This window comes from Melanotaenia boesemani, chromosome 15 (assembly GCF_017639745.1).
Source record: "Melanotaenia boesemani isolate fMelBoe1 chromosome 15, fMelBoe1.pri, whole genome shotgun sequence".
NCBI lineage: Eukaryota > Metazoa > Chordata > Actinopteri > Atheriniformes > Melanotaeniidae > Melanotaenia > Melanotaenia boesemani.
Window position 1 is genome coordinate 9,739,279 of NC_055696.1, and position 19,281 is coordinate 9,758,559.

General features: G+C 34.9%; 1 protein-coding gene and 1 long non-coding RNA gene across 2 annotated transcripts in view; one reads left to right on the plus strand and one right to left on the minus strand.

Moving 5' to 3' along the window:
- Positions 1-1,930: 1,930 nt before the first annotated feature.
- LOC121653938 lies at positions 1,931-19,042 on the plus strand. Its single transcript, XR_006012886.1, has 3 exons — positions 1,931-1,941; positions 15,632-15,634; positions 18,940-19,042. It is a non-coding gene; the product is annotated as an uncharacterized LOC121653938 (long non-coding RNA).
- The window catches only part of LOC121653934 (complement factor B-like), a 29,388-nt gene continuing 17,705 nt past the window's right edge, over positions 7,599-19,281 (minus strand). Inside the window, exons 7-19 of the mRNA XM_042007720.1 lie at positions 13,662-13,730; positions 12,500-12,644; positions 12,252-12,380; positions 11,717-11,815; positions 11,375-11,509; positions 10,953-11,071; positions 10,552-10,687; positions 10,158-10,296; positions 9,943-10,019; positions 8,446-8,546; positions 8,212-8,341; positions 8,017-8,066; positions 7,599-7,897 (exon numbers count right to left, since the gene is read on the minus strand). Of these exons, the coding sequence (XP_041863654.1) occupies positions 8,479-8,546; positions 9,943-10,019; positions 10,158-10,296; positions 10,552-10,687; positions 10,953-11,071; positions 11,375-11,509; positions 11,717-11,815; positions 12,252-12,380; positions 12,500-12,644; positions 13,662-13,730 (1,116 nt within the window). The 3' untranslated portion in view covers positions 7,599-7,897; positions 8,017-8,066; positions 8,212-8,341; positions 8,446-8,478. The remainder of the gene's footprint in view (positions 7,898-8,016; positions 8,067-8,211; positions 8,342-8,445; positions 8,547-9,942; positions 10,020-10,157; positions 10,297-10,551; positions 10,688-10,952; positions 11,072-11,374; positions 11,510-11,716; positions 11,816-12,251; positions 12,381-12,499; positions 12,645-13,661; positions 13,731-19,281) is intronic.

Consider the following 19,281-nt stretch of genomic DNA (forward strand, 5'->3'; position numbering starts at 1 on the left):
TCTATCTCTGTCTCCCTTTCTCATCCCACTGATGTCCTGCCTTTTTCCCAATTAGTTAAAGAGAAACCAGATGAATGTTCCCATGGGAATCCAATAAATCACAGACCCAAGACTCCACACACTTGCTCAGTCATACAATAGAGGTGATTGGCTGTTATTGTTGAATTTTCGCCACTGTTCTTTGATTAGTAATGAGGTTTGCTATGTGTACGTTTTTAATTGAGGCTGGATAGTTACATAGTAAAATGAATTGAGGCCATAAATTGGCTGTGACCACAACAAATCTTCTATAATGTAATGGCCTTGTTTGTATTACGGCTATAAAAATACAACAACTGACAAATTCACTTTGTGTTCATCTGAAAGCAAGAAACAGAAAGAGAGAACTTAATTACACACACACAAAAAATGACTTAACTCTCCACTAAATTCAATTTGAATGATCTGACTTTGGCCTGTAGCCAAACAGAGTGTCCGCATTGCGTACGGCTGCATAGGGAGCTGGAAATGGGCCCTGAGTTGCTGACCCATGGGGAGTTGGACAGCTCTATCAGCAGAGCTCAGCAGCCATAAAAGCGTTTTGATGAAACCTTTTACAGGCTGAAGTAATTCTTTAAGTCATTCTTTATATGCATAGTTTTGGAGAAGGCTGGAAAGAAAATTATTCAATTACATTTGAAAGCAGAAAACTGTGTTAGTAAGTTATGATGAGCAATATTCCTACAAGTATCCTCACTTCTTTATAGTAAAGGCTTTTTGCTTCATTCCTGCACAGACAATTTGCAGTTTCCATCTTACAAATAAAGTAAACATCACATTTTTTTCTGAGCAAACATTTAAAATGAATCATTTCTTAAAATGTAATTTATATTTTACAGGTTCATTGAAGAGCTACAAGTTAATTGTTTAATTTCCTACTTTTTGAAGCCTACATCTCAAGCCAGATTTGATGTAATGTCAGAAACAAATGTACAGTCACATTGGTTAAATATCTTCTTTTTAACTGTTTCTGTATAGGGACACTGTAGGTCAGGGTTACTCAGTTCAGTCTTATGAAGTCTGCATTAAATTAAATGGATCTAACAGCTAATCAAGTTCTGCACAATGACTAATAGAATAGAATAGAATAGAATAGAATAGAAATACTTTATTAATCCCTTCGGAGAGCCCTCAGGGAAATTTGGGTACCAGCAGCAATACAACACCAACAGTAAAGCAGGACAAGCACAAGACACAATATATACAGGTACAAAGCAAAATAGAGGCAAATAGAATGCAATAAATATAACAATAATAACAATAAGATAAGTTAAATAAAACAATCCTGCTATAGGTCATGGTTACTCAGTTTGGTTCTAGGAGGGTCGCAGCCCTGCAGCTTTTCAGTATTTCCCTGTTCCGACACACCTGACTCTCATTAAATGGATCCAACAGCCTATGAAGTTCTGCACAATGACTCATTCATTTGAGTCAGGTGTGTTGGAGCAGGAAGACACTGAAAACCTGCAGCCCTGTGGCTCTCTTGGGACCTTAACTGAGTAGCCCTGCTATAGGTGGGGGTCCCAGGATTGATGATAGTGGGAATGTTAAACCCTTTAAGGCCAATGAGTAGAGTGGAAATCTGAGAGTATATCATTACACTGAAAGTGTTGAGCTAAATTTTCATTGTTGCTAATGTTCTTTCAAATGTGTGAAAGGATTACTTCACTGCATGTTAGGAGCTACTTAGCTTACTAATGTATTGCTGACACTTAAATGTTTCAGATTTGCCAGTTTATAATTAATAGTTTAAGAACTAAACATATGCATGTAACCTAAAGTTAAAACATTGTTCTTTTGGTTGTTTTATTTTTTATACAGGTGAGAGAAAAGACAGGCATTCAAAAACACACTTACGTGCACAAATACTCAGTTTTCTTGCCTTAGAATGAAATAGCTGATGTATGAAAACACATATCCATCATGGCTAACACAGAGTAGCTTACCAAAAACAGCTGCTCTTAAATTCTTAAATACTTAAACACATACCTGTATGAATAATGGCATGCCAGTTTAACCTCCAATGAAGTTGCATAAACTTAACTTAGACACAATTTTTTAAAAGTCTTAGCATAGGCTCCATGAGACTTTAAACATGGTCAACTGAAACTTCAAGATGGCAGTGATAGTCATAAAGATATTTAATGTGGGAACTGAGAGATGCCCAGTGTTGAGTCTGCACAATAATGTCAGAGTTTATATAAAGTCAAACGTTTTCTTTTATTTCTTTCTGATCACAGTATCACAGGGTCATTTGCCATTCAGATTTTTAAAGAAATCTTTTGACAATGTAATGCTTCTTGACTTACAGCCATGCCGATGTTAGCAGATTACCACATTTTTCTTTTATAGGTTAAGAAAGATGGAATACCACTGGCACTGGCTAGAAAGAAACATGAAAATATTCCCAATTTCCATAAAGTTTTATAAATGTTTAATAAAAAATACAGTACCAGTCAAAAGTTTGGACACATTTACTTATAGATTTTGAATTAGTAGATGTGTCCAAATATTTGACTGATACTGTATTTTATCAAAAATTGAGTTTCTAAGGCATCAACTGTATTGGTTTAAATATTTTGCAGAGAGAAAAACAGGATTTTATAGTTTGTTTCCACCGTGAGGGATGAAATCTGTAGATACATAAATCAGTTAAATCTAGTATAAACCTTTAACTTTGTCTTTGTAAACACATGCAAACTAGTGGAACTGCTGTAAAATAATTCGCTAGTACAACACCATCCTACATTTAAAACTGCTTATAGTTGTTATTTTGTTGAATAATTGATCCATTTATCAACAGTAAGTGTTTCCTGTAGTGTGCACTATGAGCCAAGGACGTGTGCCAAGAAATATCAGCCAAGATTTTTAATTCATAATGAAATTTATTTCTAATGGGCCGTACCGCTGGCAGCCAAATCGGATGTGTGTACACGATATGTGCATAGTGTGTTGAACCTCTAAAAGTCTGGGGAGAAAACACTTATGAAAAGAGTTTTCAATATTTAAGATATATTTCCGACCCCTGTGTAAAACTGACCTCTGAGCTCTAACCTGTCATTTTATTCCATCAAGTGATTAATTAGATGTCCACAATATTCCCACTAACTTGAACATATTCTAACAGCTCAGCAAAGTTATTGCCAACACCCATCAACAGCAATTTGTCGTCTCACCCCATGTGAATCTTTAGACTACAAAACTGAGACCACAATCAGCAAAGCAGTCCTGATATAAGTGCAGTCCAAGCACAACGCTGCTGTCTCTTTGCAGACTCAACATATTGTGAGATACAGAGCTCTATGACAGTTGACTTCCCTACAATGTTAAACAATATATGCTGTTGGTGTAACCTACATGACTTTGGTTTTCAGCACAATTTTTAATCAACAGGAAAGCTTTTTTGATTCTCAGTCCCAAGGAAAACTTACCATGCCTTGCAAAAGTTTGAACCCCCTTTGGCATGTTTCCACATTTTGTTGCTGTACACATATCATTTAATAAACAGAATGCCTGGATCTTTATTTTGCAGAAATTACTGCTGCAATTCTCTTGAAGTATGTCTTTTTAAGTTTGGCACATGGCCACTGGGAATTCTGCCCATTCCTGAAGGCAGAACTGCTCCAGCTGCTTAAAGCTGGATGTTTTTTGCTGGTGTAAAGTCATCTTTGAATAACAGCAAATTAAAAAAAAAAATGGCCAAACCACAAAATAAAAATTATTTTGTGGTTTGGCCTATGATTAAACCATTTCATGGCATTTCCTCTTAAACCAGTTGAGTTTGGTCTTCGCAGAATGCTTAATGATTTTTGTCATACTGAGACGTGAACCTCTCAGGCTTACTTCTTTAAGACTAAAACAATTTTTTTTACAAAAATGTCAAAATTTTACAGGCTGTACATATTCAAAACATCCCCACAGAATGTTATTTCCACTGCTACACTTTATCTTGGGGATGTTGTTCTTAAAATGAGCCTAGAGTTCAATGTTCATGGAGTCTGGGACTTTTGGAAACTTTAAAATGGGTTTTGTTGATATTTATTTACTTTTTTGTATCTGGCCAAATTTTTTTGATTATATGGTTTAAAGTAGTCCAATAGACAGACACGGCAGTCTCTGTTTTGGAGTTTTGCAGCTACTTTAAAGGTATTGTTTGATTCTGTACCCTTCTGTCAATTTAAACATATTATACTTATAGCCATCACTGAGCAAGAAACTACTGATTTGCATTTTCGTAATGACTGTGAGAAGATAAATCTAGACATTTTCTTATAAACATGATATCATGTGAAGCGTTGGCATATGCTCTGGCAATTATTGTTTGCTCCTCTGTTGCTTGGATAGCTTTCATTTGCTTGTGCATATTTTTTATCTTGTATTTTTGAGACAGTTTCGCTTGAACTTCCTTTTGCACAAGCAAAGTTTTCTTGTGCGGTTTTCATTTCCCTCTGTGGGACATTCTTCACTGACTGAAGCAAAATCTTTGGAAGAGATTTTTTGCTTCCTCAGCAGAGCCTTTGTCATAATCAGGCTGTACTCATCCTAGTCATCTTTCCACTTTTATCTGTCATTTATAATATTTATTAGTATAAAGATAGAATATGTTTGTGAATATATTAGTGAGTGTAAGTTTAGTTTGGGAATCAGAACTTGAATTCATTTTTTTTTTTAACAATGTAAATATGATAACTTGGCTTTGACTTATACAGTAGCAGGTGTCATATTGATGGGTTCAGCTTTGATCTGTCAACAGTCTCAACACAGCACATTACCTTTGATTTAAAATTTTAAGACTATATTTGACCTACAAAAGGAGCTCTTTGTGAAACGTACCAAAAACAGCACACCTTAAGTATCCAAACAGCACAGAAATGTGGTGAATTTAAAATGCTAAGCAGAGCTTCCAGGTATTTTCTGCCTTCTTGTGTCTTACCTTTATATTAAGTGTTTTGACAGTTGAAGTCCTCATCTGTTCTGAGGAATGTCCACAACTAGATCTCATCTGTTGCGTCGTCTAAGCAATCAAAAAAATAATAATATTGTCGTTTACAATATATATCATGTTGATATTTATATTTTTTTTCTATACAGAGAAGCATAAGTAAATCATTTTCTATGTCTTTATTATTATAACTACATAGCAAGCAGAGTTATGTCATGAAGTCAATTACAAGCTAACAGATAATTACACAGTAGCTATTAACACTTATTTGTTTAGTTGTTAAAAATGTTGTGTAAATACAATTACTGTAATGCAACAATACAAATAATGCAAATTAGCAGATTAGGTCAAGGCACTTACCAGTAGGTGGTGGAGTCATGATTCTGTGATTGCCATATGAAATCCCTCTGCAGCCTCAAGTACTGTGTCATAGGTGTGTTTGAAGCAGAGGCTAAATAACAGAGCTTTGCAATAGTTGTGAAATTTTCTGCTTTCTACTGCCTTAATTTTTGGGGTCTGTCGCAGTGTATTGCAGAGAAGGAAGTTGTGGATTGCGTAATTTTTGACTTGTGTGTTTTAATTTATCTCTTTTTCTCAGATTACCAATCAAACATGCATCTTCAACTGCAGTAAGAATACCAAAATACAAGATAAGCCACGAGGAATATGAAAAGTATTTTATTTTTTCACAATCTTGTAGGATGAAAAATTAAGTCAAATCTAATTTTATTTGTAAAGCACTTTTCATACATAAGTAGCACAAATTGTTTTACATAATAAAATGCACACAAAAACAATATTTGCAAATAAAAAGAATATAAAACAGCAATTAGAAATCCACACCTACTCATTCTCTCTCTTACACACACACACACACTCATACCCCCCGCTTTCAATCTCTTAACATAATAAGAATTTAATCTGGCTTGACTCTACTAGAGGAACAGGAAGTGGATTCTTAAGCTAAATACAATAAAAATGACATATTCTGGTACAACATTGCTTTATATTTCATAAACTTGTGTGTTCATATATTTGTTCATGTAAAATCCTACATAAAAACCTGCACGAAATGAAACTACATACACCTTAAACACAAAATGGTTGATTAACCTTTAATACAGTGTCCAGTGTGGACATTGATTTCACAGGAGGATGTTATATTTGAACATCTGCTGCTTCAGTGGACATCACCAAGTCTTAAACTTGAAAAGAAAATGATACAGCTATATTTTAATTAAATTCATATTATTAATATTATTATTGGTATTCATACTATAGAAATGCAAAACATATTTGCTGCTTGGTGTGTGTGTATACGTGTGTGTGCACAACTGTATGAAAGATTTTAATGAGTGCTTTCATTGTTCCACTTTGATGTATGTAAAGGTTTGTTTTTTAATGTCTGTGCAGACATGGGCTGACACAATGGCTGATGCTTCGCTGACGCTTCAGCGCACCATGTGTGGTAAAGTACCTGGAGTTGACACAGCTGAGCTCACTTTACTTGATTGCAACTGGCTGAAACCACCTCTATCTTCTTTGCCTGAGCAGTACACAGCGGGTGTGACCCGCATCACGGCCTCAACTGGTTGTAGAGGGAATTGGCTAAAGACAGAGCCCCACACTAGCAATGTAAACAATAACCCTCTGCTTCCTTCTCTAACTCCACAAACTTTTCTTTTCTCCCACTGAAACAGAAACTTGACAAATGTTTCCATGGGAAGCCAGTGCATTCAGATCCAAAACTCCATATATTCCCTCACACACATGGGAAGTGCTCATCATTAAATGGATTTTTGTGTATTTTTTGATTTGGGCTTATTTGACCAGTCATTGTCTTACCTTCAGAAGACATTTACTAAAGGGATTTTAGGAGAAAGATGGTTTTCTGATAGATGATGTAAAGCTGAAAGCCCCATAGAAGGGTGCTAGAACAAGACAGAGTGAAATTGTTTACATTTAAAATGACTTCCCAAACATCTCGTAAGGGTTTGAGTGTGTACTTTTTTTCCCCCTCTCTCTCTTTTTCTGTATCAGATGTCTAAAATAGCAGACACATTTAATCTGTGCTGTCTTTGGCACTTATGGCTCAGTTACAGCATTTGTCAGTGTTGCATGGGTCAAATGTGGTCTAACTGTTAGTTGCCGGCCTGTAGGTGGGTTATGGCAAGGGTCTTGTTAGCCAGAAGTTTTCCAAAGGTGAGCAGCCAGCATGGACACTGCAGCAGTGTGCTTGTGGGCCACATGCTTATGTGGCTTAGTTTTGGCTGCCATAATCATGTAAAGTCATCAGCGCAAGATATAGCCCAATAAAAAACATGTATTATATTTGGGCCAAACAATTTTTGTTATTTAAGATCTTAACAGTGGGTCGATGTACAATCTCCACCCATGAATATACTAGAAAATAACTGTCAAAAATAAAAAATTATATACAGAAAGCACTGAATATATTCAGAATAAAGATACTGCAGACAATACGGTAACTGAAACTGTTTGCATAATCATAACTGTCTTTTTAAAAATGAGTTTGCCATTTTTTTTGCATGTTTTATGTTTTATCTGCAATGTGAAAAAAATATTTTTTCTTTAAAAACCAGTCTGAATAAAAGAGTAAATGAATAAGAGGATGACTTTAATCATCTGAGCATCAGTCAGAGAAATACCACCAGTTAATGCATCTAAACAGAATACATCAAGTGAGCTGGCAGATCATATCATAGTATGTCAATGCATTTAATCTCTCAAAAATCTAAGTGGTGCATAATCATCCTGATCATCATTTCCAAGGATAGACTTGAGAAAAGGGACCATTCTGAAGAGATTTATGTGGAAATCTCTGGAGTCTTCAGTGGAATAGTCCAGACCACCACCCCTGCAAACTAAGTGGGTTCCCCAGCTGACCACTCCGATCTGTGAAATAAAATAGTCGGCAAGAGTTTAAATTGTCACTTAAGTAAATTTCATTGAAATAAATATTCACCACCAGGTGACATTAATTTGTGACACAGTTGATTGATATAACTGTTTACCTGTATTGTGCGGTAATCATAGTTTTTGAACACAGCACCTCCACCATCACCTATCCAAACAAAAATAGAAAAATAAATATATTCATACTCAGAGTTATTAAACCGCACCATTATTGCTTACGTGTTTGTGTATAAATAAAAATTTGGTACTCATGTGTCAGTGTAGAAAATATAAAAGTGACAGAAAGAACGAACCTCCACACGCTATATGGTCTCTGTGCTCAGTCAGACCACCAGTACACAGGAAGTTATCAGTCACAGCAACTGTTGGATCAGTCACCCTTATGCCTCGTACATTTAGTACTTTTTTGATGCATGCATTTCTCTGCATTGGGTGATTAAAAGTAGAAGAGAGGAAAACAACTGGTTTTAAAAATAAAGAAAGCAGGCAGACACTGACCCCCCCCGCTCCAGTAATTTAAAACTCACATTGTCACCAAGCTTGGCAAAGACCTCTTTTTCTTATACCAGAGTGTCCATCTTAGTTAGAAAACTAAGTCTTTCACAGTGATTCTTCAACAAAAGTTCCTCTGTAACAGAACACAAAATACAGTAACCTGTACCATTCCTTTTTTAAAAATGCAAGTACTGAAAATTGACAAAGGAAATTTAGATATTTAGTTCAATTTATTTCAATTTATGTTGACAGTGCCAGTTCACTTACTTTTACATACACACTCCAATTCGATCTAAACAAGTCTATTATATGATCTACATGAGTCATATTTATAAAAGCTGTGTTCATATGGGCCAATTCATAAAATACTTGCCTAGATAAGGAAAGTAAAGCTTTGAACTGGCTCAGCATTGAACCACATATAAAAAGTTGACATAAGACTTCCTTTTGTGTTGAAGTGTGAACTCTTCCATCGTAACCACTCTTCTCTGCTTTATCTTGTTTTGGACTCCTACCATCTGTGATTTGACCAAAGTCTTTGTTTAATGTTGTTTTTCTCTTTGTCTGTGTTTTACAGACAATTTATAGCAAACTGAACTGCTCTCCAGTGCAACCTTATTAAAATGAGCTCATTCTCCATATAACATGTAGATACACAAATAGCAAATGCTCCGCCTATTGACTGTCTCTAAAATAGAAAGTTGGAGTGAAAAAAAAATGTCATATGTACATAATCATGTATGTATGGATTCTAAAGGACACAATTAATTAATTAATTCTGCAGCAACATTTTATATGTAGGCTTTCACCTGTAAACAATTTATAATTAGTAAATATAGAACGATGAGGTGGATTGAGGTCATGGGACCATGAATTATGTCCGCCGTGGAGTTTGCTTCCACCATTGGATGAGATCTGTTCCAACTCTATCTACAACATGGACATGGAGAAGCTGCATTCAGCTTCTATGCTCCACATGTCTGGAACAAACTCCCAGAAAGTCTCAAATCAGCTGAAACACTCAGTTTATTTAAATCAAGGTTAAAGACCCACCTGTTCTCTGCTGCATTTCACTAGTTTTTATTTAGAAATCCGGATCTGCATTTGGTTCTTTTACGCTGAAATCTTACCTTTATTTTGTTATCTGAGCTTTTTCCAACTGTTTTATGTAATCAATTTTATCTTTTTTAATCTTTGTTTTTCTTTCTTTCTTTTTTTTTCTTTCCTTGCACCTTGCTGTAATGTTTTTATGATTTATGTAAAGCACTTTGAATTGTCTTGTACATGAAATGTGCTATACAAATAAATTTGCCTTGCCTTGCCTTGCCTTACAACCTCATGCAGAACCCCAACAGATAAAATCAGCATGAACATGGCTGCTTGTTGAATTTATGTTATTACGCTACAGTCCACTAGGCTGCTGTTCAAGCAAACTCAGGTGAATAATCAGTTTACTTAAAAGAGTCTTTTTAGCATTTATGCTGACCATGCTGAATAATGATGTTACGGTAGTAGTAGAATTACCACACCTTGTTGTGCACATGTTGAAAGACCAGACAGTTTTAAAGCATCACTGGTTTCCTGGGTGCAAGGTATGCAAATAGGTCTGAAAACAAAATTTTGATTTCATTAGAAAACATATATATGTAATAATAAGTGTTTAATCAATAAATCTGAACAGGAGAAAGAATATGAAATCAAAAGCAGTTGCAAATGACAGTATTTGTTGGACACAAGTTCTTACCTTGCAACAGTGGAGATGTTGACAGCCTCCTGCAGTTGGACGAGCGCCACGTCATAGTCATAAAACTCATCAACACCTTGACTGACTTTTGCCTTGACATTGAATTCCGGGTGTAACGTGAACGTTTTGACTTTTTTGACTGGAAAAAATAAAATCAGTCAAGTTTGGGTGTAACTCCTGCTGACATCAGTAGTAAAGGACACTACTATTGTGAATTTTTAACAGTAAAGATGTAGACATCAATAAATATTAGCTTCAAACATTACAACAGCTAAAGTGACAAACAGACACTACAATATCCTTTTATGTGCTAAATTGTCATGTTCAGTACTTACATAAGTAGAAAAAAGAAAGAGTTGTAAGTGCAACGGTTAAAGCAAACATTCATTTTTACCTCCGCTGCCGTGTCCATCTTCAATTTCAACTGTGACGTGCTCTGGTAAAATATTTCCCAAATGGAAGCAGTGAGCAGCAGTCAACACAAAGTGAGGTGATACAAGCGAGCCGAAGCATCTGAGGAAAGATTGTCTCTGAAATTTGAAAAGATAAATAGAAGTTTTAAATACCTATAGTTTGTTCCTGTCAGTATTGAATTTATTATTTCAGCCTGGACAAGATGTTACAACAAAATGATTATACTGAATGATTATAAAAGATTAGGTAATAGTAATTTTTTGAAAATAAAGTATCAATGTAAAAAATAAGAACAATGATTATTTTTAATTGCAGTAGTGGTTAAGTCTAATTAATATATCAAACTAATTAAACATGTTAAATGAAATACTAATCTTTTACCTGGGCGTCTGTGACAGAAACAAATGCAACCCATGGATATCTTTTCCTCTTACTTATTTTGTCACCTGTGGTTTCGTAATCTTTGTAAAGACCACAGAGACCGCTAACTTCACTGTCATCTAAATGAAAAAAAATGCAAAAGTATTAGAAACAACTGATTTTGCTCATGTTCACAGATGGAAAAAATACTGTAAAGGTTCCATATTGAAACTCATCTTTATCAGTTTACGGTTCAGTGTCTAAAACCCATGACATTACATGTGATGACATTACATTGTACTGCTTTATATTATCTGTCCATCCCTGATACATTAGTGGTGTCAGGCAAAATCAACAATGATAATTCTGCCTTCCTCTCAAGTGTGTTCAGAAACTGACAACTATCTAACAGCATTTCTCTTTTATATTCAAAGATGGCTCACCAATTATTTCCTCAAAGGTTGAAGATAATATTGAAGCATCTTTAATTCTGAAGTAATGCCGGCCTCTGGTTCCTGTTGTGAGGGACTGTAGGTTTTCATCGCTGGTTTCGACCCCAATACCAAAAATGTAGATGTCTGTAATAGAGTGACATGTGGCCTGCTTTTTCAACATGTGTTTGACCAAAAAACATTCAATATTAAGGGTGCATGCAAAAAGTGAATACAACTAAACCAGCAAAATGTTATCTTTTTAATAGAAAATCCATGCAGAATATTGTCAAAGCTGAATGATTAAAGTCAGTATTTCAACAGTAAATTGCATAAAGCAAAGCGAAGACTGACCCAGATATTCCTCTTTAGATGTGTCAGTATGGTCCATGTACACCAGGTTCTTTATTCTGTCCACAGTGGGCATAGGGTTACCACCCATGTTATAAGAACCTGCAGAGAAAAAAACTATGTGTTAAATTACTTAAAAGCTAAAAAGAAGGCAACGGCTTTTTAAGATCAAGCCCTTGGCCTTTTTAACAAATTGAAATACAGATAATACATGGCAAATATTCCCATTATATCAGATCTCTTCACTCTATACAAAATATTCACATATACTGTATAATCACATTAGTTGTACAAAATGAAAATGGTACAAAATTACATATTTTGTATGCATGTTCTAATAGTTTTTAATCTTATTGGCTTTGCTTAGCTGAAAAAAATTTAAAATATGGTATCAAAAATCTGACTGAAATTTTCCAAATTTAACTCTGTTAGAGTTAAATTTCAGTTTCTAAAAGTTTAAATTAAGTTCTAAGCTAAAGGAAATGGTTGCTTCACTGTTGTTATGAATCCATTAAATCCATCAGAAGGTGAAGATTACCATCTGTAAAACAGACGAGGACATGACGATGCTCCTTAAAAGCTTCTGCTCCAACTCGGTGTTTGATCATAACCATGCGCTCCTTCATTGTCCTGAAGGCTAGATTCAGATTTGATCCTGTGGCTTTGTCTTCAAGACCAATTCAAAACACACACACACACACACACACACAGTTACACTTTGTGTCAAGACCCAGCTCTATATTTAACACATCATATGACAAAAATAAAAAGTTGTGCTTCACTCACCAGTTGTATCAAGTTTTTTTAAGTTATTTATGATTGAAGCCAGTGTTATGTTGCCATCAATGAAATCAAGAATGTTGACAATTTCATATACATTAGAGGAGAAGAAGATGATTTCATAGTTTGGCGACACCATAAAGGATGAAATCTGTGGATACAAATGCGATGATCTTGTATAATCTTTCAACACATTTGTAAACGCATGTAAACTTGTGGAACTGCTGTAAAATACTTTACTAATGAGACACTGCACTGCGTTTCAAACAGTGTATGATTATTTTGCTAAGTCTTTCATCCATTTATCAACTTAAAATGCTTACAGAAGTAGGCATTTATCACAAACTATAGCCTTGTGGCAAAAAAAAGAAAAAAAAAAAAGAAAAAAGACTTCAAATTCATGAAGAACTTTACATTTAACTCATTGTAGAGGCAGCCAAATCGGATGACATTAAGTCTGTACATGTAATCTATAATGTAAATCAAACCGGCTATCTAAGGTCTAAAATAAAAACTTCATGTATAATTCTGACACAAACTGTCAAGACAGTTGTTCCATATTGAGCTCATTAGAAAAAAAAACATTTGTCATTTTTATCTTTGTATCCATGAATCATATTTGATTCGTCAAGAATCTTGTGTAAAGTCGACGTCATCCAAGAGAAAGTGACAGATTTAATTTCCACAGTTGTCCCTAATATTTCTATTATATTCTAACAGCTCAAACACCCCAAAACTAAGACCACAACAAACAGAACGGTCTTTATTCAACTTATTCAACTTACTGTGTGATTCAGCATTTTATGACAGTTTACTTTCCTATAGATAACTATATTAAACCATACGCTGCTGATTAAACCTACATGCCTTTGGGTTTTAGCACAATTTTTAATCAAGCTTTTTTGATTCTAAATTTGATGAAGACTTAGTACTGCTAAGTACCTTGTTTTGCAGAAATTACAGCTAAAATCTTTCTTTATCTTTATTAGTTTCACTTTGCTGCAAGGATGCTCTTCTCAAGGTGATGAGAAAAGTCAAATTAGAGTTAAAGTTTAGTTTCATTTGACCACAACAACCTACGCTGTATGTTTCTCGAGTCTCTGCCTCTGTGATTACTTTAATCACACAGCAGAGCTTCTACAACATTGTCTAACTTTTTGTGTCCCACCTTTTCAATAAGTGTTATGACTCCATCTCTTGCTCTTTGGAGGTTCTCTGTGCTGATGCTATGAGAAATGTCCACAGCTGTGTCCAGTTTTTGACATCCTGATTATTCTCCCTTCTTGAATGTCATCTAAGTAACAACAAATACAGGTGCTGTACTATTCACAGTATATTCACATTATGTTATATACTACGTTGATAAGATAGATAACTTACCAGTAGGCTGCAGAATGGTGAGGGTGTGTTTGATTGCACTGCTGAATCCCTTTGAAACCTCATGGACAGTGTCATAGGTGTGTTTGTCTAAATCACACTGAACTTCACACCCTATAACAAAATAATCATCTTGTGATATCTTGTGTTTATGCCACACCAACTAATTATTCCTGTTTATGACATGGATTTTATTAAAAAAATAAATAAATAAAAAAATCAATGAACCCTGAGAAATCTTTAACAAATACTCAATTTTCTTTTGAAGAAATTGATTTTAGCTGTATTTCAGTATCTACCTTAGAAACCTTTCTGATATATTTTTAAATAAATAAATTCATGTATTCGTTATATTCTACTTAGTTTTAAATAGCTTTGGCTTGAAATTTGAATGGAACCCTAATATCCAGAAAATGTTTTGTAGCCAACCAGTATTTGCCAAATAATACACTGATCAAATAAAAAAATTCTAAATATATTTCCACCAGTTTTTAATTTCTTGCTACTAAATTTTGATATGGTTTAAAATTGGTATAGATCTTTCATGTATTCAGCCCTGCTCAAAAAAAACTTTTATTTCAGTGTACTTGCCATATTTTAACACAACCGTCTATACTTCCTACTCTAAAAGAGGCGTGTTACATTAATATATGTGTTACATTAATCTATGTAAGACTATTTTCTATTAATCCTGTTAAAGTAAATAATGAACATTTTCTGAAGATTTTTAAAAATTCAAAATTACATGTAAAATATACATTTCTTAATAAAAGTACATCACCCGTACAGAGGAGACATAGGAGCACAGCAAACCAATTCCGCCCCACCGAAGCTCGCATGTTGATTCTCAAAAGGAGCAACGACTGAAAATGAGATAATGTTGAAGGCTTATTTTTGTCCCTTCATTTATATCTGAGTGGATAGTGACGTACACAGAGAGGGATTGCACAAAGACTATCGCTTTACTTATTAACTTTATATCTGTTAATGTGTCGTCTTCCGGGAAATACCCCCCCACACACACACACATGCACAAACACACACCCAAACATGAACTCACACCACTACCTTTCAGATCAATAAATGGACTGCAACAACTGTTCTTTGCATTAGTTTAATATAGACTATTTATATATAACATTTTTAACTGCACTTTAATACTTATTTAATTTATATCGCATATATATATATAACATATATATATATATATATATATATATATACACTATACACACACACACACACACACACACACACACACACACACACACATATGGAAATATCAGGAAACAGGAACAGGTCATCGTAGCACTGGGGGGCCATGTCCCTCACAGTGGAGAAGTGGTTCTAACAGATACCTGGATCAACATCAGACATCTCCATCCAGAAGAGTGCAGTCCAAGGAACAGCTAAGATGCAGCGTAGGACCCTCAAGCTCCCAGGACTCTGGCAGAGGACCCGAGCTCGAGATGAGCAGCCATTTTTTAAGCTTTTAAAAGTTGTTGAATAACTTTTTTACAAACTAAACATGTCATTGCCTTGGTACGGATCAGATATCCCCTTTTGCTTATGTCATAACGGGAATTTTAAAAGAAAATGTCTATTTGTAGATAACCTGGATATTTTCACAAGTCTGAGGTCTTTTTCTGTATTTTTCTCTTGAAACATCATTTACTCCCTCATGATATATTGGAGCTGAGATTATAATTCTTTTTGTCTGTTTCAGCAGGAGCACACCCAATGGCTGAAATTCATGATCAGATCGTTTTCCTGTGCTTAGAAGGAAGGTGGTTTCATCCTACTGACTTGTTTCCTTTTAACAAATAAATCCTTAAATTGTTATCCTTTTTGCCATATATTTTTAATTTGATAACATTACTGTCTTAGTTGAGATTTACAAGAAATATTTTAACTTCTGGATTCTAAAGAAATACTACAGTTAAAGCATTTCACCTTGGTTGTAAAACCAAGGTGGGTTTTATTCTAATATTGTGGGCAAAGCCCATTTTCCCCTCCTGTGTTCAACTTTGCTGATTAGTTGTAACAGATGTGGATGATTGCTGGCCAAATGGCACTACAGGACAAAGACTAAAAAGAGATTGGTGCCAGACACTTGGGAGAGCCCCTGGTGTGTTGTTCTGGCCCGATCCTGCTTTTTTTTTCCTAGTTATTGTAATATTCTTCCCATTGTGTGGTTTATAGATCCCTTCATCTGGTCTCCTGTGGCTGTGGCAAGTAGCTACCTCAGTCTATCTGCCACTGGGATTCTGGTCTGCACCATCCTGTGCTCTGGGTCATGTCCAGTCTAAAGCCTGGTACACATATAACAACTTTTTTAATCTTATGAGATTTTTTATCGGTTCGAGACCTCAAGCGTGAAGATAAAAAAATCAGGCATTAAACAGTTTTGATCATATTGTGTGTGGTGTGAGCCAATAATCTAATCACAGAACAACATACACATAACGATGCTGTTCTGCAACTCATCTACAATCTCGTCCTCCGAACCGGACAAACATAGAAAAAAAACAAAACAGCAACAACTGGCAAAAAACGAAGAAGAAGAAACATAGTAACAATCAGAAAACACAAGACCCAGCATATATACGACGAGGGAATGATCTGTTATTATTAACAGAAAAAGCCAGAACTGAAAAAAATAACAGACTGGAGACGGTGTGAACATGGACTTTATTTCATATCTTGTTCCCCAGCCAGCTCGCTCTCTGATTGGCTATATTCCTTCCCACGTTACCATCCACGAAGTCAGAATGCACGAGTCTTCGGCATTCCTCAGAAATCGGCTCTGAAATATTGAACATGTTCAATATCCTGATTGCTGGCTATGATCCGTTTCGGAGCGGATTATCGGAACAAACCTGCTCGTAACACACCTCAGACAACATTATAACTGGACAGGGAAATCTCACGATGATCGGGCGTTTTAAGGTTGGGAAAAGGCAAAATTGGGACAGAAACAGCCTAAAAATGGTTATGTGTGTACCAGGCTTAAGCTGCAGTAGTTGTCCTGTGAAGTTGGCTCGAAGTTACTAGGAGCTGGATCCTTCTGCTCCTGGTTTGATGGTAAGGTCTCTCTTCAACACCAAAGCTATACTGCTATCACTTTAATGAAAGCTACACAGGCTGGTCTGGCAGAAGGTGGATTTAGTCCCAGTTTTACTGGGTGGTGTTGTCGGGTAGGTTTGTTCCACTTATACAGCATGCTTTATTTTTGTTTTTTATTATTATTATTATTATTCATATTATTATTATTATTTCTTTGCCTAAGATTATATTCAAGGTTAATAATTAATAAATTTAGTTTTTTTTTTTTTGAGTAATGTTTTTTGCCACGTGCTCTAGTGCATATTTCCCTAAATATATTTTGAACCCTGCTTTCTATGAGAGTTAACATTTTTCACATTTATACTGTTGTAAAATTAATAATGCATAATGCATAATGATAATCGTAAAGTGGTTATTTTTTAACAATCACACCAAGAAAATTTGTAATCATGACATCCTTGCAGGTGAGTCTGAGACACATGCATGGACATAGAATTTTGTAATTATATTAAGATTATGAAGCAGCTACAGACATTGTATTTAATTTATTTTATAAGTTTTTTTTCTTATAAATTATTTTGGAAAACATTTGAATTGGATTTATCTTATCAGTTGTTCTCTTATAAAGAAGTGATGTGTGGTTATTACCACCTAATGAAACTTTACACAATGATAATCTCAATAATGTTCACGTAAACTAATTTGGTATCAGAAAATATTGAAATCGACCGATATCCAAACAAGATATGTGCTACCTTGTTTGTCTATTTGTGTTAAGGACTGAAGATGGAAATTAGGATAATGCTAAATCTGGTGCCGCCATCTCTTTTTAATGTATTTCCCACAAATAATCAATGTATCTGCACACGGTCCTTTTTAAATAAATAAGATTAAAAATAAATAAATATAATAAATATATTGGATCAGATCCCCAAAAAAGTAGATGCCCAGAGAAGTGATTCTATGAATTAGCTTGAGCTACCAGCTATCTCAAATTATGAACGGTCAGGGTGGTTTTTAATAACTTATGTGCTTACATTGTTTCTAAAATATGAATCAGACAAGTACTCAGCACTTATGTAGTCTTTTCACCAAATACTGTTTTCTTTTGTAATTTTTATAATGACAACTTTTTTACTTCTACTTCAGTAATATTATTTTGAAGCAGAGCTACTCTTAAGTACAATTCTTGGCTAATCTACCCACCTCTGGATGCCAATAAATAATGTGTCTAAAGACATGTTAGAAATCTTTCAAGGGGCCTAAAAACCTGGAACTTTTGCTCAAAAGCACTTAGGACATGAGAATAATGCAAAATGTAAAAGAAATGAGGAGAGTCAAATGCTAATCAATTAGCAGCAGTCGTGATAACAAAGTTTAGAACAGGTGAAACAAAATGTTTAGGCCAGCTTGTATTAAAAGCCAATCAATAAACATGCATCTTCAAGAGGGATGTAAACTTTTTCAGTAATTGTGCAGATCTAATAATGAGAGGAAGATTGTTCCAGAGTCTGGAAATACACTGAAGTCGGATTTATTTGTTTATTTTTATTTATTTACTGCTGAATGAATTTGCAGTAAAGATCATGCAGTTTGTCCAAACACTAATTTGCATTTTGACAATGTTTTCATAATCACAACTGTGCCTTTTTCAAGGATGGGTTGTGCCTAAATTTTTCTCAAATGCCACGTTTTAGGAAATTATGAATGTGGTCAGTATGTGTCTGTCATGAGAAAAAACATTTCAAGCAATGGTCTGAAATAAGAGTGAATGAGTGACAGGATGACATTTAATCATCCAAGTATTGGTCCAAAAAAAATGCCATAAGGCCATGTTTTTAATCAGAATACATCAAATGAGTTGGCCTAGCAAAATATATTATGTCAGTGCATTTAATTTCTTAAAAAATTTAAGTGGTACATAATCATCCTGATCATCATTTCCAAGTATAGACTTGAGAAAAGGGACCATTCTGAAGAGATTAATGTGGAAATCCCTGGAGTCAAACAACTATTGTTAGCTAGCAGGTGCGAAAACCAGTCTTAACTCTGCCATATCAGAGCGCTGGGAAGAAAGTGGTCAGTCTGACCTCACGCACGCATACACAATGAAAACTGTAACTTCACTATTCTGTAAAATGAGAACACACAATATGAAAACATAATAGTGAATGGATTAACAATAATAAATGAATAAAGAAAACTGAATTTACAGGTGATTATGATATGAGTATATATGAGTAATTACCATATGCAGCTAAATTTCTTTCACAGGTGGATAAGGAGCTGGGGGAAATAAAAACTGTCTGGACAGAAATTAGGACAACATTAAAAAAAAGCATTGT